General features: G+C 39.1%; 2 protein-coding genes across 2 annotated transcripts; one reads left to right on the forward strand and one right to left on the reverse strand.

The window, feature by feature from the left end:
* Nucleotides 1-55: 55 nt before the first annotated feature.
* LOC119730697 (protein HIRA-like) lies at nucleotides 56-22669 on the reverse strand. The gene is made up of 27 exons (XM_038203695.1): nucleotides 22522-22669; nucleotides 19108-19170; nucleotides 18491-18601; nucleotides 17824-17914; nucleotides 17126-17214; nucleotides 16145-16240; nucleotides 15718-15800; nucleotides 15324-15401; nucleotides 14851-15018; nucleotides 14644-14697; nucleotides 14192-14248; nucleotides 13846-13916; nucleotides 13086-13191; nucleotides 12261-12467; nucleotides 11784-11875; nucleotides 10770-10938; nucleotides 9201-9469; nucleotides 8685-8910; nucleotides 7200-7353; nucleotides 6172-6265; nucleotides 5237-5398; nucleotides 4734-4792; nucleotides 4406-4511; nucleotides 3928-4050; nucleotides 3629-3792; nucleotides 3137-3231; nucleotides 56-2908 (listed from the first exon to the last, which is right to left on the reverse strand). The coding sequence occupies exons 1-27, from the start codon at nucleotides 22556-22558 to the stop codon at nucleotides 2777-2779; spliced, it is 3156 nt and encodes a 1051-aa protein (XP_038059623.1). The 5' UTR covers nucleotides 22559-22669; the 3' UTR covers nucleotides 56-2776.
* Nucleotides 22670-22676: 7 nt separating this feature from the next.
* On the forward strand, nucleotides 22677-25438 carry LOC119730700 (zinc finger matrin-type protein 5-like). The gene is made up of 4 exons (XM_038203702.1): nucleotides 22677-22864; nucleotides 23243-23305; nucleotides 24442-24513; nucleotides 24620-25438. The coding sequence occupies exons 1-4, from the start codon at nucleotides 22738-22740 to the stop codon at nucleotides 24922-24924; spliced, it is 567 nt and encodes a 188-aa protein (XP_038059630.1). The 5' UTR covers nucleotides 22677-22737; the 3' UTR covers nucleotides 24925-25438.
* Nucleotides 25439-25752: the final 314 nt, after the last annotated feature.

Here is a 25752-nt window from a genome sequence, read left to right on the forward strand (position 1 = left end):
TCACGTAACATTATTGTAGCAGTTTTACATCCCTCTACAAAGTCACAAACATTGAGCAAAATAGAAAACCTATTGACAAATTTCTGCAAGCCTTGTTAGGATAAATTGTGATCAGTTTTGGCAAAGTCAGGCTAACATTGTTCTTGCATTGAACAAAATAGCGAGTACCTAATTTTTAGGGGGGGGGGGGGGATTTTGATTTTCCTACAGATCACCTCTTGACCAAAAACTATGTTGGGGTTGAATTAATTTGGCACCACGAGAAACAGAAAGAGCATGGCCTGAAGTTGTAATAGGAGTTACTAACAATAGAGTGCACTACCAAGTACTTGATTCTGAGATTTCACTTTTCAAAATTACAGTCAACATTGTTCATATACTATCCTAGCATTCTGCGGTTTATCAAACACATTATGCTGTTGGAAGTCTCAAAAATAAACTCGTTATGTACACCAAAAAGAGGTCAATTTCAGTCACATGTTCCTTGCAAAAATGTAAAAATTGCTATGCTCTTGCTCACAAGGAATACCATTTAGCGCATTTTGTCAACTGTTTTCCCATGATCGCTGTGACTACAGCATCTCTGTGGTGCTCTATTAGAGGCACACTCTGGACAAGATATTGAGACGAGGCCTAAGCGTCTGTAACTTGTGTCAGGAGAATTTGAGTCAAGACTATGAACCCGAGTGGTGCTATAAAGTGATGTAATATTGAACAGATATTCAGACATGTGAATACAGATGAATGTTCACGGAGAAATAACCCCCGAGGATGGTTCCATAAGCACAACTGTAACTAGGTCAAAAACAGTAAAGCAAACTTGCAAAAGAAATAATCAATGAAGGTAAAGCACAATTTAATTTTGTGATCATTAGATGTGTATGCATCACAGACTGCGCTTAGGTAGAAATGGGAGGTTATATCTGAACTGACTATAAAGCAATAATGAATGATAATATTTTGACTGTAAACACAGACTCATGAGCATTTATTAAACACAAACCACAAACAAGCCATTCGATAACTCATTGAATTTTGTCATTTGGATAAATGGACCCTCCAAAGAATCCACGCAGGACAATTCTTTATTATTTCAGATTTCCTAAAATGGAAGCACTTCTTTCACAATCTCTGTAACGATCAAAACTGCACATGATTGTACCAAGTTTATGGAAGAATTTGAAATATTCATGGATGGGTTCATATACTGTTTTTTATCCGGAAATTATAGTGTTTAAAGTTGGGATTCTTGGGTAGGAAAAAATAAATACATTACTTAGTTGCATTTTGTGGACAATGTCCATTCTGACAGTATGTGCCAAAGGACCCCACCAAATATGGCCTAAAAGTTGGCTATCTGCAGATGCAAACCACACTCTGTCACAAACATGTCGCCATATCTTGGCAAGGGGAAAGAGGGGCAGCAGAAAAATCTTGGTTCCAATGTCCTCAACAAACTTGTAAAACCTGTCTACAAATCCGGCCAAAGTCACCACTGACAATTTCTTCACGAGTGCAGCTCTCGCGACAGATATGTTGGCCAAGGACTTGACCCTTTTGGGACAATAAAACGCAACCAAAGGGAAGTTCTAGATGAACTGAGGCCATGAAACGTGAAAAACCGAGGCGTGAAATTGTCCATCTTCATCTTCAATGGACCAATGACGCTAGTTTTAGTCATTCCAGCAGTACAGCTCTTGTTACAGATTTGTAGGCCAAGGACTTGACCTTTGGGGGATAATAAAAGGCAATCGAAGGGAAGTTCCAGATGAACTGAAGCCATGAAACATGAAAAACTGAGACATGAAATCCTCTCCATCTTCAATGGACCATTGGCACTGGTTTTGTTCATTCCAAAGAAACACTTGAGTGTAGTACTTGTCTCATCTATGCACCACAACAAGAAAGTGAACAAAGAGAATGGAATGCCTGAAATCGTCCACTACTACAATTCTACAAAGGAAGGAGTAGACACAGTTGATCAGATGGAAAGTCTGTACACCTGTTGGTATATCACACAACAATGGCCTCTCGTCATTTTCCTCAGTTTGTTGAATGTTGCTCGCCTATTAACCACATACCACATTTTGTGGTGTGATCTGAACTCAGATAGACACAAACAGAAGCAGGAGCAGCAAAGAATAAAGCGTGATTTCACTTCACAGATTTGCAGTTATTGTGTTTTATTTGCAGTGAGCACATGATGATGAGGAATCAGTCTGCTGCTTAGACTGCCAATTTCCAGATTGAAAGGATGCCGGAACTAAGAGTTTCTTTCATCCAAGTCCTCAGCCTTGTGTTTAAATTTTTTTTCATTTTGTCTTTTGGTGATTTGAAATTTTAATTTCAGTTGAAACATGTTGCATACAACACATGCGGTGAGGGCAAAAATAGCATGTCATTTCGGAAAATTCTAGGGGAAAATTGGACATAACTTTCTTGACTTCCCCACAAGATCTTACCATTGTTTTGTTTTCGTTCTTTTTATTTCAATTTTTGTTGTGAATTTAGATCTATTTTTCCATTTCAAACATTCTGAATAAGTTCACATCTTCAAGACTCATTTTTCTTTTTAACAGTTTGCTTTTTCTTCAGAAATGCAATATTTTATTCTCACAATGTTTCTGGACAGAGGTTATGTTCTGAAAATGATGAAAACCCAAAACATAGGTTACAGGTCATTTCTGGCAATGTTTCTTATATGTCTTACACCCTGTTCTGCCTGATTTTGGAAGAACATATCTCATACTTTCATCCATTACCAATGATGAATCTTTTAATCAAGCCAAGACGTCTTCTCTTTGAGGATTTTCAGTTCTTCCTTGTACTCCGTGTACAATCTCTGCATCTTGAGATTGGAACCAATGATGGGCAGGATTTCTTCCAGAAGATCATGCTTAGACAAACCCTGAATCAAAAGAAATGAATTTTAAAATATTCAAGACTTTTAATTATTGGCCGCATGAGGTTTGTTCAAAGTGCTATTTCATTCAGAAAACAAATAATTTTGGAATAAGCAAATTCTAATTGTGATTGAAAGCTTTGACGTATGATGAAATTCACACATTATTAGTTCAAAAGCTCCTCAAAAAAAGGTTGTTTTTAATATTTCTTACACTTGTTCAATATGTCTTACCGTTTCCATGGGTTGCCATAACGATTCTTTTACATCTTCCCGATAGAACGGTCCAAGCAGCTCACTGCAGATATCACGCAACCTCGCTTCTTGCTCTACAACCAAAGACGTCCAATAATATCAGGAAAGGAAAATCTATTCCTAAATGTGGAACATAAATTTGGTAGAGTGGAAGGGGCTTCATGATCACTAGTGAATGCTCCATGTGCGAGACATACTGAGTATGAGCACTGGTTCTAGTATGCATGGGGATTAGTATGCATACTGTACTTCCATATTAATATGCTTATATCCGGAGGGTTTTCTCTTTGTAACTACTGAGGGAGTACGTTCGCGGTCACAGAGCCCATACCAACATGTGTCCTCTACAGATCACATGCTCAAGTAAAATATTATTATCTGTCTGATACTGACTTTAAAAGTTGAATGCAAAGAAAGGGTGAATAGTGTAATAGATGGTCATAAATCTTGAGGTTCAAGATACAATCTTACCTTCTTGTACTAGATATCTCACGTAGGTCAGAAGCCAGAAGCGATATTCCTGAGCTGATTTGAGTGCTTGGGCTGCTGAAAGTTGATTCTCTAGGTAGCTCATAGTTGAGGATAGCTTCAAGCTGTGATTGGAATGGAACATGCCTCGCGATTGCCTGCCGGCCCTGTTGGGAATCAATTCAACAAGACATTGAGTAAAAGCGGCTATGTAATAATGCCAATCTCCAACTATCTAAAAGATCAATCTCCATTTGTTTGAATAAGGCCTATTGATTTCTCAGTATCGCTGCCTACCGTACCTCAATGACTGGCCATGGAGTGTGGTCAGGGGTCCAGAGCCCTGCAATGCATCCTGGGATGGCTGACATGAATGATGGTCCGAGCACTGACTTAAGCAGTCTCCTTGCTGGCTTAGTAACATCCTAAAATAGGAGACATTTTTAAAAGTCATTAATGTCAATATCGTTGTCAAATAAACTACAAATTCACCACAGCTGTATCCTCTCTGAGTGCTCCCCGTTTGCTATTTGCCAGGTTTGCAGCATTGTTAGTGTAGCTAGTATCGTGTCTTTGGGTGTGGTCCCTGGCTACATGGCATATACAGGTTTATAGCGTCAGACTTTTCAGGGTAGCCTTTGAGACTTCTGTCATCTTTTTTGTAATAGAAACATAAATTAGTATCACAGATAAAGTATTAAATGTTTTATCATTAGAACTGTAAGAGAACAACTACATTTGCTATATTCAATGAGAAACATTGAAATTAAAATCACTCACCAACATGACATGGATGAGCTGTAGCTATATGACCTGCCATTGGACAGTGACACGGCTGGTACCCCATGCTCGGTTACCAGTGAGTTGGTGATGGTCACATCACCGCCTGAAGGTTATTTATAAAAGAGAAAAATGAAATAAAAGGATATAAAAGGATCCCAAAAGATTCAGCTGTTAGGACTAAACAACGACACAAGAAAAAGGTACACAACACTAAATAGTCAGACAGACGGACGAACAGCCAAGACAGTAACAAAGAGCCCTCCAAATGGACATATATAGACAGAAAGACAAACAACTGACAAACACACAGACTGAATGCAATTACCTTTCATGATTGGCAGCAATGATTCTTTCCTGATAATGGCTTTCAGTCTCTTCAAGTCCCTGCACCAAAAACATCAAAACTTGACATTCAAGTTGGTTCTTTTGGTTCCAGCAGATTTGTCCGCTAGAATCATTTGGTTGTTACTCATTTTGAGCATTTACATATTTCAGGTTATTCCAGTTAATAAGCAGATTGTTGCAATGCGGTATTTCTACTTTAAGATAGATTCATTCCAAATCAAAAACTTCAAACTTGAAATCTTCATCAAGTGAGAGTTGTTCACTACCACATATAACATATTTTGGGGGTTATTAATTCTTAAATCTATCCTAACCGAAGCAGGAATAAAATGCAGCAAGGACCGAAACTAATTTGAAATATATGGTCCTCATGCCCATCTTTAAAAAACAACTGACACTTAATATTATACCCTGCCCCCTTGCCTACAATCGTCTTGCAAGTGTTATTTTGGATATTTTAGTAATCCCTACTATAGACCTTACCAAACATACAGCATTCCAAGTGATGTTATAGCCATTGCGTATCGGCTACTACATTGCAGTATACTGACTATAGAGGGCAGCATACAGGCTGGAATTAACCTGCGACCTCCGCAGGTGAACATGTTGAGCGTTTGGTTCTCGCAGCTCACGCACACGACCAAGCTGTAATGATGACATCAGGAAATATCAAATACTCCACAAGGTGAAACTGTGTGCTCAAAGTCATGATTCTTACAAAATAACTAATGCTGCAATGGCAATTTGGGAATATCAAGAAAATACTAGAAGGGTATGAATGACAATGGAATCCCTGCATCAGGAAATATCAAATACTCCACAAGGTGAAACTGTGTGCTCAAAGTCATGATTCTTACAAAATAACTAATGCTGCAATGGCAATTTGGGAATATCAAGAAAATACTAGAAGGGTATGAATGACAATGGAATCCCTGCATCAGGAAATATCAAATACTCCACAAGGTGAAACTGTGTGCTCAAAGTCATGATTCTTACAAAATAACTAATGCTGCAATGGCAATTTGGGAATATCAAGAAAATACTAGAAGGGTATGAATGACAATGGAATCCCTGCATCAGGAAATATCAAATACTCCACAAGGTGAAACTGTGTGCTCAAAGTCATGATTCTTACAAAATTACTAATATAAGATTTGAAGGTTTGCATGGTGGAAAGATACTAAGACCCTAACCCTAAAATTACTAATGCTGCAATGGCAATATGGGAATATCAAGAAAATACTAAAAGGGTATGAACGACAATGGAATGCCTGCAAAACCATTCACAACGCATCATTCTGTAACTGACTTGTGATTGAATTCAGACAACTGGCTTACAACATTGCACTCCAGGTTTATGACTGCTCTATGATCCTTGCACAAAGCCTCCACATTGATAATCTGTCCTTTCAGCCTACCTGTTTCCTGTGATGAGGATTCCTCTACTGGTTAGTATGGACTCCCATACAGTCTCATTGTCCCTGCTGCCTCGGAGTCTATGTACAGTGGTTCCTATGAAAAGGGCAAAGTATAAATATATCGTGGAAAACTAAATTCCACTTGATTGTGTTTAACCACTTCACGCCGGCTGACGGCTCTAGATGCAGCTCGATAAAAGCCCATAAGCCGGGGGATTGCTATTGCCACATTCCTGCTGCATAGCGCATCCATTCATATACAACGGCTGAATACCTGCACGTACACATTCCACCCAATGTGCAGCTGTCCGTGGCCAAACAATACCGGTGTAGCGTGAATTTACGTTTCTGTGAAATTCGGACTCATTGGTAATACCGCGCATGCGTAAGTATGGTAATTAGGAAAGTGACCGGTCACGTGGGAGGGATTAACCAATAATAGGGAAAAGGGGTCCGATTTTCATAGGAGTCGGATTTTCATGTGACACCGGCATCAAGGGGTTAACACTTTATTATGGGAAATGACCCTGTTTACAACATCTATAAATAGTTATTTCTTTAAACGGACTTGTTACATTTCGATACATTTAGAGATCAAAAGGGCATCCAATATAAATCTCCACCTTTAATGGAAAAAAGTAAAACCCTTAACAGTAAATCATACTATATCTCAGTATCGACTCTCCCTTTTGTTAATTTTGTCTCTATACTTTGTTCTGTGTACTTTACATTTGTTTGATGTCGGGCAGTATGGATTCTGTTCTTTTTCTACCACAATGCATTAGTATCATTTTCTATTACTCAAAAACCAATAATCTATAACCAATGCTCAAAATCTGCACCCACTTCTTAGGTGGCCAGGACCCCATTCCCCACAGCTGATGAGCTGGAAATATTTCTTTACTAATTTACACATCACAAGGCATTAGGACAGGTGACCTGTTTCCGCTAAGCAAACATTTCCTGTGCTTAGTTCATTTCAGTGATTAGTAATTCCATGGGACTGGCTCCCTTTATCTAAGACTTACCACTGACAGTGACATTGTTTTCCAATTCTACAACAACTTCCTGTTCGTTGGAGCCGCTCGGCTGAGGTATTATGAATTCGCAATTCTTGGGAGTTGATGGTACGGGAATCTTGAGGGGTGGCTTAGGTGCACGGATCACGCCATCACTCACAGCCTGTTAAGTATCACAGAAAGACATGTTATTCTAAGCTGTTTAACTCTTTGGCTACGGCGAGCCGCTGACAGCGGCACACACAAATTGTACATGTCGTACGGCAAACCGCTGTTAGCGGCTCGGTGATGTCGCTGTGAATAAACAGGGTATCCCCATGATGTGTGCCTTATCTACATAATTTATATCGCATAACCTCTGACCCTAGTTCGAGCCCCTGCCAGCGGCTCTCCGTCTCGCCGGGGTCTGCTGCACGTTATTGTAGCGAAAGAGTTAAAGAATCAAAATATTTCATTCTGACAAAGAGGTAAAAGAAGTGTACAACACAGTTAGTTCAGTTTAATGTTCAGATTAAGATATTGCATTCAGAATCAATACCACACCCTGACAATGAGCCAGAAAATATCTCCTACGTCGTTGTCTTTTAAGACCTTTGAAGTTGGGTCGATTTAATTTACATACTGGGTGAGGGAAAAAAACATGAAACCCAAATGGCAGGACCAATTATTCAATGAAGTTCTGCATGTAGCACTCTCAAAGTCATAGGGATGTACATGTATGTGAATTATCATTTTGCTGAAAGAACACTTACCTTTTTTGATCCATGGACAGATGTTTAAAACGGTGGTTGTGTTTAAAATTCCGTAACTTGAAAAGTACATGAGTGATTTGAATGATTCTTGCACTAAAAGAAAGCTTATTAATTGGGCTTTCATATCCTAGATTTTGAAAGTGCTACATGCAGAACTTCATTTTAAAAAATGGTCCTGACATTTGGGTTTCCTTTTTTTTGACTCCCCCTGTATTTGTGTGCAAGCATACTTGAGAAATAGGTCAAGATGGCTACAGAGAAGGTAGAATATTCATGGTGCATAGCAACCAATACAATGTCCGAAGTTCTGATGCACATGGGCTCCGTGCACAAGTACCCCCTCAATGGTTACAAAGGGAGAGTTAGGGGAGACCACTGGGAGAGACATTTGAATGCATTGCTGACAACGCCTGACGCTCATGCTAAGTCTTTGTGTATATCCAGGACAGAATTAGTCGTGCATACTTCGAGCCATACACGCCCGAATCAGTACGTGACGCAGTGTGTCCCCCAGTGGAGTTCTCAAAACTAGTCAACAAGCACCCTATTTTGTTATGCGAATATGTTTGACCAATCTTTTATAGAAACTTGTGGTGTCCCCCCGCCCCTATAAACCCCTCTTCATAATTTCAAAGCTGCGGCCTGATCTGTGATTGACATGTGACCCGACTCGTGATTGACTTTTGATCTGACTTGTGACTTACTTGACTACTCTAATGGTCATTTTTCAGTCTGTACTTACAGCAGTGCCTGCTGTTGCTGTTGTAGTACTTGGTGTTGTATTAGCCGCAGCCGCTGCAGCAGCAGCAGCAGCAACTGCGGCTGCAGCAGCAATTCTACCCTGCGTCCTGTACTCTCTTCTTGCTCTCTTCATGACTGGTTTATCCAAGGCTATGTCTTTCCTCTTGGGAGTGACAGAGAGGCTGCCACGAGGAGGGGTAGAAACCGAGGCAGTGGGGTCTGTCGATCTGCAACAATGATTAATTGATCAAAACATCAGAAACCATTGACGTTTGTTTAACATAGCGAATCAAAAGCTATGTAATGGTTCACAATAACATTGCCAATTTTTAGTGATGTCGTCCTTGAGAAATCTGACAATCTAGGCAAGAAGTGAGTTTTTAAAATTAAGTTGATAAATTGGTTTAGCTAAATCCTTAATGAGCTGCCTAACAGAAATAGTTTCAACAACTGCAGCATTTACATTCGATTTCAAAGAGGTGCTGTAAAGTATTAAATAAATCAATGAGACTCTTACGCAGCAGCTAACGCAGCTTCAGCACATGCAGCAGCAGCAGCAGCTGAGGCCATTGCTGCAATGTTAGTCACCACCGGCTGGGCTGCAGCACCACCCTCAGCACCTGGCACTGTCTTCTCTACCATCACACTGGTTGGTTTCTGGCTGACATCGCTGGCTAGCTTGACCTGGCCTGTAGGCTGGCTGTCACTGGGCGGTTTGGTCTTCTCCTGCTGCTTGGTTTCGCTGGCTGGTTTCTGGGTGAAGCGACTGTCCAGGGCTGAAATGGGCTGAAAAATGGAAACCAAATCACAAACCACTTGAGTGTGAAGGATGATTTGCTTTGGCACTTTCAGCAGTCATCTTCGAGGTGCCTTGTACAAGAGGTGTACTCATGTGTATCCCTGTGGAAAATATGTGTTACCCTCAAAGATGGTTCTAATGAAAGAATCTAATGATTTTTTTTTTTTAGTATGTGAATTATTTTTACATACCATTACTTCATTAAATCTTCGGACCGAGATCAAGTACTTGAAAGGCTCGTAACCTGCTTGCAAGATGTGCGGCGTTGAATGATGAGCAACAACCTTGTTCTAAATGACAGCAAGACGGAAGTTCTTCATGTCTCCTCTATGTTCAGACATTGCCAAGAACTCCCACCAATCTCAAGTGCGAGTAGTGAACAAGTATTACCATCTGACTCGGTGAGGGACTTGGGGGTCACCATTGACAAGCATCTCACCATGCGAAATCACATCAACAAGATCTGCAGAAATGCCACTCTAGCGCTCAGAAGAATCGGCAAGATCATACCCTACCTCAATAAGTCTACAACCGAGATTCTTGTGCATGCATTTGTGTCATCCCTTCTGGACAATTGCAATATCCTATTCTACGGTCTTCCAGACAAGGACCTTTCAAAGCTGCAGAGAATACAAAACTCGGCTGCAAGACTTGTGACAAAGAAGGGAAAGTTTGAACACGTATCACCACTGTTACAAGGCCTCCACTGGTTGCCTATTAAGTGTAGAATTAAATCCAAAGTACTTGTAATTGTCTTCAATGCCTGTATGGATCAGCACCCGAATATCTCAAAGAAATGATCCAACCATACAACCCCCAAATCACTCTCCGCTCACAATAAAAGAACTTACTGGTCCCAGTTCATTCCAACACTAAATCATATGGAGGGAGGGCCTTCCAGATAATAGCTCCAGAATTATGGAATTCGCTACCACAGCATTTGAGGGATGAAATACATTTTGATGCATTTAAGATTAAACTGAAAACACATCTGTTTAGTCTGTAGATAATAATTTGTATTGTATCTTTTGTAATCTGTAAAGCGCATTGAGGTTTCTTTCAGTAATGAAATGCGCTCTATAAGAATCACCTATTATTATTCTTATTATTATTAAATTACTGAACTGAACCATACACTAGTCTAACAGTTATACTTTACAATTTAGTCCGTGTTTTGTACATCATTAAATGAGTCAAAAGCATTGACAAATCTAACAAACGGAAAATACAGTTTTAGTAAAAACTGGATAATTACTTTACAACAATAAGTAATTTTGTCCCACTTACCGCGGTACTGTTGTCGATGCTGGTGACCCCGTCCACGACCTCTGTTTTGACCGTGACCTTACTCTGACCTTCAGTGAATACATTACTGCTTGGCTGAGCTTGCTGATTGGTTGATGCAGGGCTGGTGAATACGCTTTGACTGGCGCTAGGGAATGGCTTAGGGGCAATGCTGGAAATATATCATGGAAAAATTGTGGTTCTCAGCATTTAGTGACAAAAACCAAATGCTCTACTTGTCGGACTATACGTGAGATAAATGAAGCCAAAATGTCTTTCCTTTAAGAATTTGAAGCCACTTCAACTGAACTCAATTTTGCAAAGATAAAAACAAAGAAGTTACTTCCATAACTGACTCGTGCTTAAGAAAAACAAAAGTTGCATCATGTTTTCCATTCAAAAAGAATGACTTCATAAATACCAGAGCATGTCCATTAATTGTGCACAAACAAAGTTCTTAAAGCGCTTTGGGACATCTGTGTAAAGTGCTTCTATAAGAACTGTTTTATTTTTATACTTATTATTTAGAAAAACTTGGTATCAGCTACATGTAGCAGCAAGTTCGGGCAAACAACTATGATTCATGACATAACTTACGTCTGTGCACTAATGACTATGTGCGAAATGACAACATGCGAATGTCTCTAGTCAAATGATGGCCAAAACGTCAGCACAAAACTCCTTGGTCCTGGTTCCCTGCTATACATTATGATGTGCACAGCTTTTGGTAACAAGTGATGGAACTATGCCCTGGGCACCGGTTTTGAATAATTGACTAGAGTAGTCTAACCATCAAGCGTTCAGATGAAGTAAGTTTATCTATTGTTTACCACAGTCCTCACTGGAACTTGCTCCAATATGTCACACATGATACCATCAATGGCTCCACACATGTTGCTCAAAGAATAAATTTGCCAAAAATCCTTCATATATTTACAGATTGGCTCAAGGGTTGCATGTTATGCTTCAAACTGTTTCTTGATTTATGTTTGTTTAAATGGACATTGATGTAGTTACCCAAAGCTGGCCTGCTGAGGAGCGATATACAGCGGTGTGATCCTCCGTCTACCATCAGGAGTTCTCGTCTCAATCTGTTGGCTCTTCACATCCTAGACACAAGTACAAGCACACTGTCTCAAATGCAGATCAACATAGTCTTCATGAAAGTTTGATACAAATCACACACTAAAGTGTATCATCAAACACACACTGGTAAAGGGCAGTTAGACCAGTCTGGCCAACTTTTTGGGAACGATTTACTGATGATGCATCTAAATGCACAACATGGAGCTAGGACCATAACATTTAAAATGTAGGTGCAAAGTAAATCATGACTCAACCACCACTTAACTTTAATTCCCTAGATTGAAGTAACTATACCATCCCTCAAGCCTTGATTGAAGTCATTCCATTTGCAATGTATTCATCATTTCCGCGAAATGCTGTGAGGTCAAATTTTGCGTGGTGATTGTTACCGTAGCAACTAGAACTCACCAATGGCTGTCCCTCTATGAGAGGTGTCTGGACGACAGGCTTAGTGGGCGTGGCCCTCATCTTGAGCTTGGACGCCTGTTTCTCTCTCAGTTCACGTTGTTGCTGTTGTAGTTTCAGCATCTCTGGATTCTCAATGATGCGGTTGGCAAGATTGGCTGAGCCAGAGGACAAGATGCTCTTACCATAGACCTTCTCATGGAGGTTGACCTGACAATAAGTAAGAAGAGAGTAGAATGAGTCGGGTGGTTGTTTCTTGAGAATTTCTTAAGGTTAGAATTTAGGAAGGTTTATTTTCCTCAATTCAATATGAGATTTAAAAGTGCCTACGAAAGGGTGAGGGCAGAAGTGAGAAAGTGATGCTTTTAAGATGTTTTAGAGGGCTTGTTTCATTTGCTCTTAACTTGATTTTGGGTACATTAGGGCACTATTGGGTGTTCTTGTATGATCCTACGGTTCATCTACGTGATTTTCGGGGGCTCTTGGGATACGTTTATGCTGCTCTTGTGTGCTATTCAGATGATCTTGGGTTGCTCCTGGTAGGTGATTTTCGGGGGCTTTTGGGTGCTTTTTGGGCGTTCTTGGGGTCAGTTGAAACTTGGCCCTTTACACATGCCCTCTTCCCCATCCCAGGGACAGCATGTATCTTGGCCACATGCAACAGATGGGTTGCATTGCGGGTTAAATTACACATCTGCCAATGTGTATATAACAGGCAGAAAACACCAAGTTTTGTGTGTTAATCTGAAAATCATTGAGCTCTGCAGTGTAATGAGAAAAAGTGACTTAATATTCCAGACCATCTCACAAGAAGTCATGACTCTGTACCTTTTCGTCGTTGGTGAGCTGTTTGCCAACTTCCTCACAGTTAAACTGGAAGTAACAGACGGTGCCATCTACTGAGCAGGCCATTAACTCATCTCCTGCTGAGCTCCTGCGGACAAAATGTCAAAGTCACATAAATTCCATCATACGAAATAATTGCAGTACCTGGTCTATATCAGATTCAGACCAGCCAGCTGACCCTGGTAAGATTGATGGTCAAGTGGTAAGATGTATGCACTAGTAAGTAGGAGATTGTGGGTTCGAGCCCCACCCGAGCAAGCTTGCTAACATTTTTTTAGCAACCCCCAACAGCACTGATAATACAATGCTAAGGAAATTAAGTCATTTCAGGACAAAAGCCATAACAAATTTTGGGACGATGACCAACATATTACGGTTGCCACAGAAATCTTAAAATGAAATTCCATGACTTTTTCACAACTTTGCATGACAGCTCCAACTTCCAGGACTTTCCATGACTTGTGGGAACCTTGACACAATCAAACAGAAATGTGTTGAACATTAACCCTAACTCCCTACTGTCTTTTACTAAGTACTGGACCAAGTCCGCCCTCCTGGCCCGTGTTCATCATACTCCATCAATATTTAGTCAAACTAGGCCTGCAGGACCAAGTCCCCCAAAATCCACCAAAAAGGGGGGGGGTTTGATTTTGATGGAGTTGGGGAGATTAGTGTAAATAAAGGCTGTACATTATGAAAGAACTTTGTGAATTACAACAAATAAGACATTTTTTAGGCATACCATGCAAGGTCCATTATGGAGTTGTTGAAGATGTCATGGACCACCACTAGAGGGCGCTTCAATGCCGTTAACTGAAAAAAATACAAAGTTTAAACAAAATGCCTAGCGAATCAATTGTAAAACTTTGCAAAAAATTGAGTGAAATCAATAAGATTCACAATCTAACCAAACAAATCATGAATGTATTAAATTGATTAATTTTAACTTGTTCCAAATTATATAACACACTTCATAATGCAGTTTTGTGGCAGCAATATTTTGAAATTGTTTCATGTCGCATTCTTTGACATATCACACTTAAATCAATGACGTATTCCTTCCTAAGGTATCATATACATGTACTTACCCATATTGATACAGTTCTATCCCTGCTTCCGATGGCACAACACGTATATGGCTGATGCTACAATGAGAAATAAAACAGCCACTTAAACGGGGGAAACTTGTTGGTTGCTGATAGAGAGGCAATGTCAGAAATAAACCTGACATATTGAAAAGTCCTTTCCAACAGAACAAAAAAATAATAGACTATTTTTCTGAAAAATATTAAAATCTAATAACTTGGATTGACTCTCTTGTGCAAAATGCTAAACACCTCAATCCTTTAATAGACACTGTATATAATATATGGAAATTTTGGACAATTTGTTTTATTTTCTATTTCATATTTAATTTTTATTTTTAATTTATGTATATAATTTGGCAATCAAGTTTTACTACACTTTGGATTTCGGTCTGGTTGCAATTGTAACCTAAATCATTCATAAAAACATAGAAATGAAACCATTGCATTTTTACCTTTGTGTGATTTCCCCTTTTTATTTGCCTCGTAAAGATGTTGGAATTAAATCTCTGTAAAAAAGACAAAATTAAAATAATGCGTGAAATTGAACCTAATTTTCAGTGACATAAAATACAAGTCCTGAAATATCAAATATAACAATCAATGGTTGTATGTTTTTTCAACGTTTTAGGGATTGAGAACAAATTGAAAGTGATTCTTACGACACACGTGACCGCTTTCCTGTGCCCAACGAAATCCATGTTAGCTTTCCAGCCATCACGATCGATGATTTGTGCGGTTGGTCCCCTGTTATTCATCGCATGGGCAGATACAACGTAAGCGCCGTCGGGGGACCAGCTAAGCCTGAGGACATGTGTTGTGCCACCACACTGTGAACATATTAAAGGGAATCGTCAAAATTTAAATGGTAGAATTATGTGTTTTAGTTTTTAATAGTTTCTGAATTGAACTTTTACAACTTTGTCTTGTACATGTATATGTACAAATTATATTTTATATAAACAGAAAATGTACAAAGAACTGGCATCAAAAGCAATAAATATCATGACAACATGCCAAGTAATAAAACATCTATAAACTGCCAGGATTAAGTTATGCCCTGGTTAAATAAATAAATAAAACTAAACAATAGACAGAGAGAAAAAAACACATTGAAATCCTGTATTCTTGCTACCTCTTCAAACGGCTTGAAGATTGACGTTTCCTCTTTCCAGTCCATGGTTCTCCAAATTCGAAGACTTTTATCGTCAGACTGAAACAAAAATCACATCTTCTATAAATTAAAGAATTCAAAAATAACTTTGTGGAAAAGAATGTGTTTGATAAAATGTTAACCTGCAAAAACAGTTTTCAGTTGAAATAAACAATGCTCAGTTACTCCGAAATGGAAATACGAACCAAGGATATGATTTAACTTAATATGATCATCTGTCAAATGTTGAGAGAATTTCATCTATAAACCACAGAGTAGAAATAACTATGAATTAATTTTAACAACTGAGTGAATGTGTATTGACCTTGAGGTCATAGGTCATAGGTTACTGAGGGTGACATAATTGTACACATACCTGTGTGGCAACGTACTTCCCAACTGGGTCCCATGTGACTCCTTTGACCAACCCTGAGTGTCCATTCAGTACTGATATGATCTCTATCATCAAATCAAAATCAATGATAAATCAACGTTGGTACTGTGAGCAACTGTTCAATTGTGAATGCACAAACAATCATCCTGTAGTTCATAATATAAATGATACTGCTTTTAGGATTCAGAAATGTGAATTTTCTCAGAAAACAAACAGGATAAGGACATTTACTACGATGGATGGCACCATAGATCTGAATAGCCCACTTGGTACAGCACGGGTACAGGCTTTCACAGATCACAGGTTCATCTCCAACTTGTGTCAAGTTTCTTTTTGAACTAAAAATTAAGGAAATTCTTTGTGGTTTAAACAATTTTTTGGGGAGAAATCACATCATTTTTTTTTTCACCTGGGAACTTGAGTGCGTTCCATATGACAATGCTGTTGTCGATGCTGCAGGACGCCAGCCAAGCATCGTCAGGGGACCAGGCAAGATCCAGAACGTCTGAGGAGACAACAAAATTGGAGAGAATACTAAGTCAACCGCTGAGAAACATCCATGGGACAGTGTACATGTAAGCAGTTGTAAACATTTCCACACAAATAATTCTGAGGGTAAGAACTTTGGAACCAAACTATACCACAATTTCTGGTTAGGCTCAAAGGTCACTTTACTGCGCTGAAGTGTCTGATTACAATGTTCTGGAATTATGGGCCTTATTCAAGAGTCGGCCATATTTTAAAAAAAATTGACAGTAAAATAAGGCTGCATTGTGCCCGCATAAATATTCTGGCGCTATCCCATTCAACAGTTAACAATTAATGAAATACAATCAGGGAACTTGACAAAAATGGCCAACTCATGAATGAGGCCCAATTCAGTGCCAAGAGGTACTCCAAAACCAACCTAACCCTAAATCTCCTCAATCCTCCAAAATCACTAATTCCCATCTGGTAGGTTTTGGAAGATTGAAGCCGTATGGTTGGCATGGGAGGATGCACTGGGTCAGATCTTACACGTAAGCTGTAACCTGCATTGTTTATGTTCAGCCATGCATCAATGTAGGCCTACATTACACTGGATGTCATCTGATTGCTCCTAGATATCATCCTAAAAAGTTAGTTGGAGGACTTACATGTAGAAGGATTGAGGCCGCAGAAAAATAAAAATAAAGTAACAGGGGATTTTGGAGGATTGAGGCAGTATAACATTTTGGTATGTGGAGGAGGTTGGAGATCATTTTGGAAGGATTGAGGGCCTAGCAAAAGGGCCTAGGGGGTTGGGGTAAATGTGAATGGACTCCTGCAATGCATTTATTGCCTCTGAACCAACTAAACTGGGTTTTTTTTTATTTCAAATGTACATGAATGTTAGATGACCGTGACATACCTCCTGTGTGTGACCTTAGAGTGTGAGCGCATTTCCACTGTTCAATGTTGCTCTTGCCTGACCCAAAGGCTCTGGATGTGCCGCCATAGCTACAATAAAAAAGGTCAAAGGTTAATGTCAAGGATGACAAAACTTTCAATAATTTTGCAAACATTTGTTATGGTATTTCTGGGGGGGGGTTTTGAAAAAAAATGTTGCTGAAGTTCAGAAAAATACAGTGTTTAAAAGAAAATCTTAATGTTATAATTGGATACAGCATTACACTCCGGTTCTTTGAAGGAACCAGGCGAGGCAAGCCTAATGAGCTGGTCCCATCCATTGGTGTTAAGGGATAATCCTATACAATAGCACTGCTTGCTTCATAAGTGACAGTCAGCCAGTGTGTCAGTCAGTGAGATGGATACAAAGTGGACATAAAGACGTTGCAAAAAAAATAAGTAAGGTAAGCGTGCATTAAATAAACACTTCTATGGGTAACTATTGTTGTAGTTCTGTGTTGGGATTAGCCCAACACAGAACTTCGTTAAAGGACCTATCACAGTTAGCTACCGTCTACCCTCAGATGATGTTCATGATGATGATGATGATGATGATGGTGATGTTGTATAGTTCATCAACATAACAAGATGCTCAGATAATATATTGAGACATTGCTAAAATAACTGGTGACCTTGAAGCCAAGTACCAGGCTAACTCACCTGATCATCTGCCACACCATGACCAGCCTATCATCAGCACCAGACGCCAAGTAATATCCATTGTTGGACCACCGTACACAGTTCACACATGCTAACACAAAAAGGGCACAAAACACAGAAAGTGTAAATTGTTACATCTCAGCTGGTTCCTTCTTTGGCCAAATATACAAACTCAAGAGGGACTGGTGACACAATCCAGGACATCTACATGTATGTAGGTGTTTGACTGAATCGGTTGCAGAATGCCAACACTAGAAGCTACCGGTACAAACATGTATGTAACATTCTTAGTTGTTCTGTCCTCTAAGATTTTGAAATTTTAAGAAATTTCAGAGACAGCCAAACTGTCCTTGATGCAAGATCCTGTAAGATCAAACTGAAATGCAATTAATATTGTTGCTTTGTGCAGACTTTCACTTCTAGCTGTGGAATTCTGTGGGATTCAGGATGCTGCATTACTGTTGATGGAATTTGTTGGATTCAGAAGATTTCTTGAGAAGACGTAAAGAGGTCAAGAGTTTTACTATCGCTACTGGATGCCCTCGACAATTTCCTGGTCACAAGAAACCAGTTCCATTTTCAAGTATTTTTGGGGGGGAGAAAACAAAGTCATCAAACAGCTTTTTATTTTTACAAACAGCCGCCAAACATCCAACTTTTGACTCACCCAGATGGTTGTCCATCTCACAGAGAATCTTAGGAACATTCTCATTCTTTTCATCTTCTTCCTTGCGGACAGGGGCCATGTTCCAAATGATGACTCGCCCAGAATCTTCCCCTGATCAACAACAAAAATACAGACCACTTCAATGAAATATTCTCAATACAGAATTCTGAAAACAAGTGAAACCTGAAGCAGACATGCAACAGGGATGTGGTCGAGTCCATCACAATTCCAGTCACAAGAAGCAGTGGCAGTAACTAAGGAATGCCTTTGTCAAAGCTCATATGAATAGCTTGTGAGTTGAATTGGGACTGCAGGACTTGTGATGGACTTGTGATGGACTTGACTACATTGTATATACACTGTATCTGTAGCATGCAACAGTAAAGACAGAAATAAAGACGACATTCCAACATTTAGAAGACTTTGTACAGTGTTTTTCATTTTTTATGGTAGGAAATCAGCAGATCCTAGGAAAAGCTGCATGCCTGCTGAAGTATTTTTGCCTGCTGAAGTTAAGGGAAAAAAGGTTACACATGCATGTACATACATGTCACAACAAAACTGAGACTATGAATGTTTTCCATTATTGTTCAATGCTATAATACTATGGGTTTTACCTTGTCCACCCGTGGCAAATCGTGATCCATCAGGATGAATGTCAATACCAAAAACGGGTTTGTCTGAAAAAACAAAATTCAAGGAAATATCAATTAATATCAATTACTGACAAAAATTATGAAGTATTTTCAACATGTCAAAAATTCTGTGAAACTTGGCACCCTAAAGTGGGTTTTGATTTTTGAGGGAAATTATGGGTTAAAATACTTGGCTTACTTTGTGAATGTATTGAAATGCATTAATTTGTGTGGGACTGAAAGTTCCACATTTTATCCAAAATATAGTTGAGTATTATAAAAGCAGACTGTGACAATAAGAAGCTTTATCTCGTCATTGCAAAAACTAAATTTTTAATGACAGAAATTGTTACAAAAAGCAGTGGATTTGTGGCCGCTGCACACATTTCACCCATTTTTGTGTGCTGCGTACGCCCCACTTTGTTCTGCAACAATCTTCTCATAGGGATATTCAAAGTTGCAGGCGATACTTAAGGCTGACAATGTTGAAGAGGGCGGGGTGGAAATTAAATACACATGTAGTAAAAATAACAACAAAACACACACAAAATGGTGGCAATACATGTAGATTCTGCTTACGCGCAATGTGTTGCTATTGTCAATGCAAACTAAACACACAACATTAATTGGAGTAAAAAAAAAGTCATTTTTTCTTTCAAAATACTGTTACAAATCTTGAAAATTAGGGGAATGGAAGATTGATTCAAGGTTGTAGAAATCATTTTGGACATGTTTACTGCATGTACACTAGCCCTAGTATTAAATTAGGCCACCTTTTCCATATTCACAATGCATCTTGGGACTGGATGACAAACAAACCAGGCAATTTGTGCACAAAGCTATGGGTGAATAGGAACCAGTCAAGCTCGGAGGCGTGACCTCAATATCTTGATTGTGATTGGTCAATATCATGATGTTATTATTAATATCCATGAGTGAAAAACTGGTCTCTAAAAGGGATTCCCTGAACTTTCTTCATTAAGATGATTATATGATAATAAATATATGTCAAATTTCCAGTGCAACAGCATCAATGTGTGAAAAGATATTCACTAAATTCCTGATATCAAATGAGGAATTAAATGAAAGTTGCAACTGGTACTTGGCCCCACGGGGAGATGGTGCACAAATTGCCTGGTTTGCGTGTCACGATGGACTACCACTGGGAATCAAGTGTGTCTGACATGCTGACATCACTGGGATGGGACACCCTACATGACAGATGTCTTCTCCATCAGGTTGAACTCCTCTACAAAATTCAACATGGCCAAGTAAATATAACTACTCCTCCGAACATCGTCCATAACACACGATCAAGCCGACACAACCAGACCAATCAACATAACCTCATCTACAGGCAACCACTCACCAGAGTTGACTGCTACCTCTATAGCTCTTTCCCGAGAGCTGTTCGGATTTGGAACAGGCTACCAGTGGCTGCGGTTACTGCAACCACTTTGAAAGAGTTCCAGACAGAAGCTCTCCCAGCTATAAGAGGGATGGAGCTACCAGTTGTATCTCTCAGGACAAATTGACAATACCACCATCCGATAAGCACCCTAACAGCACACACATAGAGCACACATGGAATTGCAACCCACCCTCTCCAGGACAGCAGCAATGCTTTTAGGAGAGTACTCTACTGCAAGATGCAAGACCCAATCCCAAGATGCATTGCAAACAGGGTTGGCGATTTTTTTTTTTTTTTTAACTTTCACATATCCAGCATGCATCTTTTCGATGTTGAAATTTAGTTACACAAAATGCAATTGCAAACGAGCCTCCAAAGTTTAGCTGGAAATTACACGAAAAGTAGACGTCTGAGAAAGTGTGCTTCGAAGTTCTAAAGCGTAAATAAACTACAATTAAGTCTGAATGTGACAGTATAATTATTACGAAGTCCAACTTTTTTGGGTACATCATGCGAGTGTGGCCAGTAAATTGGCCACATTTAGGGCCTATGGGGCGAGCCCCGAGAGACGAAAGCTCAGCGTCTGCTGGCCTCAGTTAAGTCATGGAGCTGTCGAGCGCAATTTGAGTCCCCCACGCAAGTTTAAACTTGCGCGAGGGACTCCTGAAGCACGCAAATTACACCGCGCCATTTTAATTTGCGTGCGCAAGTTTAAACTTGCGCAAAGGCGATCGCAACCTTCTTTTTGCGGGCGGGATTTTCATTGATGAAGACTTTTTTTTTCAAAACACGAGAAATAATGGAATAAATGAATGAATAAAGAAATAAATAAAAAGGGGAATTCAATTAGCGTCAATGAAAAGAAAGATTGAGATTTAGCAGTGCTTATCAGAGAAGGTGTTTAATAAGGGTACATGGGGGCGGGGCGGGGAGGGGACGGGGCAAGCAATCAACTTAAGCACACTTGCGGCGATTGTTTGGAAAGTGTACTGAAGTTGTTAAATAATAAAGACCAGCTTCAAGTTTTTTGCTTTGTGTAAACCTAATTGGTATTTTATTTATATTCTTGAATGTAAATAAATAATAATTTCCTAGGTGTAACCCGCTGTTAACGTAAAAAGAATGATTATGATCCCTTCAATTGTTCAAGTTTTGACATTATAGTAGTTACATTTTTTTTTTAATGCTTATGTATTCTACAATTAAAAAGTACTTATTCTTAAAAAAATACTAATTAATTTAACAATTAATAAATTGGACGGTACAATAATTCATATTATTTTTAGAAATACTTGCATAACATTTCGAGCGCTGTGTACACTTCAAAAGTGCATAATTTGAAAAAAAAATTAATGAATGCATTACTCATTTAATTAATTAATTAAATGTATTACTTTAACAAATATCTTTTATTGCAGGCTCAATAATTCATATTAAAAAATGTTTACAACTTAAAAACGCTGTGCAAAAATAAAATGGTAATTATTTTAAAAAGTAAATAAATTTGCAAATGATTTAATTAATGAATTTAATAAAATGTTTCAAAAAAAGGCATTAAGGGCGGCATTGTCTCCCGAAGCTCAGTGATGCTATTAAATCGGAGAAAAAAATCTGCTTTAAAAATAATTGTTACAACTTACATATCTCATTATCTGCATATTAGCGGCTCTGTCATGTCTGTATGCGTGGCCAGGAAAATCTATGCAGTGCGCAAGTTTAAACTTGCGTGCGCAATTTGTAGCAAGGAAATGAATGCGCGCGCAAGTTTAAACTTGCGTGCGCGCAGGTTTAAACTTGCGTGCGCGCAGGTTTAAACTTGCGCGCGCAAGTTTAAACTTGCGCGGGGGACTCACTTTGCGCTCGACAGAGCGGGACAGAGCTATAAAAGTTGTGAACGTGATGAAGCACACTGTCACTGAGAAAACACATATTTAGATTTCAATTTACACCTACACTAGGCTACAGATGACTCCACAAATACTCACCATCATGATTTACCCACGTTGGTTTGAGGAGTTTCATGTTGACCTGGTAAAAAGATGTGTTTTAGTACGAAGAACCATAAATTGTTTGTCATCAACATGTGAGAGCCGCCATCTTCGTTTGAATGCTTGTCATTTTTTTGTCAATATTTCAATAGAGGGCGCACTTGATCGCCGCTGGCTGATGCTGAAGTGAATTTTCTCAGTTATTTTTTCGCTATGGGCAAACGGTATTATTGTGATTACTGCGACAAATCATTTGCTGATAATGTGCAGAATCGAAAGAAGCACATGCATGGAGTACAACACCAATCATTAATGAAAATGCACTATTTTGCTTTCAAAGGTGAGTTTTCAATACAATTGTACATTGCACCTATTTCGTTAAAATTGAAACATTGTGAAATGCATTTTATTTTTATAATTAGCATACAATCGCCTTTAAAATAAACTTTTGACATTATTTTGATTTTCAAATTCAAGTTGTGCAGCTGCACTGGTTACAATAGTTTATAATTATAATTTTGTTTATTGTTAATAAAAGTTTTAAAACTAAGTTTTGTTTTTGTTGATTCATAACGTAAGACTTAGTCTTAGACCCGTGAACGTGGCGTTGTAGTTTACAAGCCACGTTCACGGGTCTACGTTAGACTCAGAGCATTAATTGACTAATTATGGTTGATTGATTGAGATTGTATTTGTAACCTGTGTTTTCTCCCCTCAGACCCTGAAGAGATTTTAGCAGAGGAATCAGCAAAGAGGCCATGCCAACGATTTAATCAATCAGGTTAAAATCCTTGGAGTAATTGCAGAATACCCCGCCACTCGGAAATACACCCCTAAATTCTCTGGCTACGAGGTTGGAATCACTAGAAAAGAAACAATTCAAGTCCATTGCCAGCTACGGGGATACTGAGTGGGGGTCCCCTTGGGAATGAAGCAACACAAAAGGAATGGGAGTTGCTGGAAAAATTCTGAGTCCAAACCAACTACCCTGTTGCCGGCTACACAGATACGGAGTGGGAGTGCAGTGGAGCATGACGTGTGTAGGCCTAGTAGTATACCGGTAGCCCTGAAAAGATTTATTGAGGGCAATCAACCGTGACTCCGTAGCCGGTTTTGAGGTGCATAGATCGAGTAGCGGGGTATTCTGCAATTGTGCCAAATCCTTATCATTCATGTCATTTGATTTATCATATAGGCATATCGATATACTTGTTGGGCACAATTGGTCAATCTGTGCGATGGGTCAATTCCGTGGGATATCTCGGACTTTCCTTACCTTTTAAAAAAAAAAATCTGCCACAGTTGTGAATTAGAAAGAAAAGGTGGCAGCGGTACGATAGCATCATGATCGACTCATGGCACTCATCGACCGAACGCGCCCAACATACTTAAATATTGCAATCATTTTTCCCCTGTTTTTATCTTTGGGCAAATAAAATACTATAATTTATCCGAGGTGCTGCTATTTTCATTTCCTGGCAGCCTACAACTGACCTACAGGCTACAGTAGCTTGCATATCAGCAAAAACACTGCAGTAGTTTGAGTTCTATATTGGGGTACAAGGCCTCGTTCATAAAATCAAATCCACATTCGGAAATTATTTGCATAAAATGTAAACCCATCAATTTTATGTATGGCATTTTGCTCAGAAGTTTCCAGGTGAATGGATTTAAGTTAAAATGTATCACATCTGTAGTGGTGTGTCACCTCCATTTGACTTAAGTATTTGCCGTTTCATAGCATCAGATAAAAATGTTATGACCCAACTATGTAGCAATGACTGAACTATATTTGGGGAATTTGCAGCTATAGTTTTAGGACAGTGCAATTATAGTTGGGTGATGCTATATTTTGGGAGTTAACAAGAGCACTCTCTATGTATTGTAACGTATTGGTACTATTTCCTATTTGTACAGGTGAATGCATGTTTGGTCACAACTGCAGATTCTCACATCTGACTCCACAACGAAGAGATGAACTCATTGCTGGTTTGTACGCAATCTTTTCTAGTTTTAATTGTTTACATGTTATAATTCAAGCATTCTAGGGAATGTTCCTATTCTGTAACGTTTCTTCTTTATTTTTTTCTTTCAGAAATTGAGGCAAGAAAACAAAAACATTTTCAAAAGTCCAGGCAGAGGGATGATCAGGACAGGCAAAGACTGTCGGAAAATCCTACAGTTGAAGATTGGTTAGAAAAGAGACAAAAGAAAAGAAAGACTGGTGGAGAGACAAGGCAAGGCACAGAGGGAGGAGCAGCAAAGGATATATCAGCAGAGGACAGTTTGAGGACATTCAGTCTGCCACCTGCGCTTCAAGGCATTCCTAATCTTCCACCTTCTCTTATCCCACCCTCTATGGAGTGTTTAATGAGAGCTAAAGATGTAGAGTGGGGTTGATCGTTGAACAGGTGGAGGACTACTTGATGTAACGGCAGCAAACAACTGCTGCTGATGTGATCTTCCATCATCTGCCACCCATCCCACTGAGGAAGGGGCTAACTTGTGCTGAACAGAATAAGCCTTCTGCGTGTTCGATCTTCCAACATGTGACACCCGTCCCACTGAGAAAGGGTTCAGCTAAGCAAAATAAAATCAGTTTTTATACAACAATTTTTAAGGATGCAGGAACTGACAATGACATTTTATTCTTCCACGTAAATTTTTTCAGATTTGGACAGGGGGCTAGGTTTAAAGGGTAAGGATTATGCGGAAAAAAATGGGCAACCCATTTCAGGCAATGAAATTCAATTTACAATAAAATATATAAAAATGTGCACAATTCAGCAAAAGTGCTATCACCAATTTATCTTTATTTGAAAAATGCTGTAATGCTAGCAGCATGCATTATCAACTGATGGCATCTGAGTAGTAAAAGTAAACTATATTACAATAAATATGAAAGAAAACAACAGCTTAAATGGTAAAGTTTGATATTTATACATTGTTTTACTGGCAAAATGCGTTATTCAAAGGTACAGTGTGTCCCTTCTAGTGACGTTTTTTTTTTAGTTGTCACAAAGTGCCATGCACTGAGCACAGAGTCCATGCTCATGCAGTAACATACTTGATGGAATTTCAAACCGAACTGGAGTCGATTACCATTACATGTACTCGGCTCATAATACAAATATGTCCATGAAATGAAGATGTTGATGTTGACTCCTTCCAATTCGAATGAGTGTGTAAAACCTCAGCTCTAGTTAACCCTTTAGCACTTGTATTAAA

The sequence above is a fragment of the Patiria miniata genome, unplaced genomic scaffold (genome assembly GCF_015706575.1).
Source record: "Patiria miniata isolate m_02_andy unplaced genomic scaffold, ASM1570657v1 HiC_scaffold_22, whole genome shotgun sequence".
NCBI lineage: Eukaryota > Metazoa > Echinodermata > Asteroidea > Valvatida > Asterinidae > Patiria > Patiria miniata.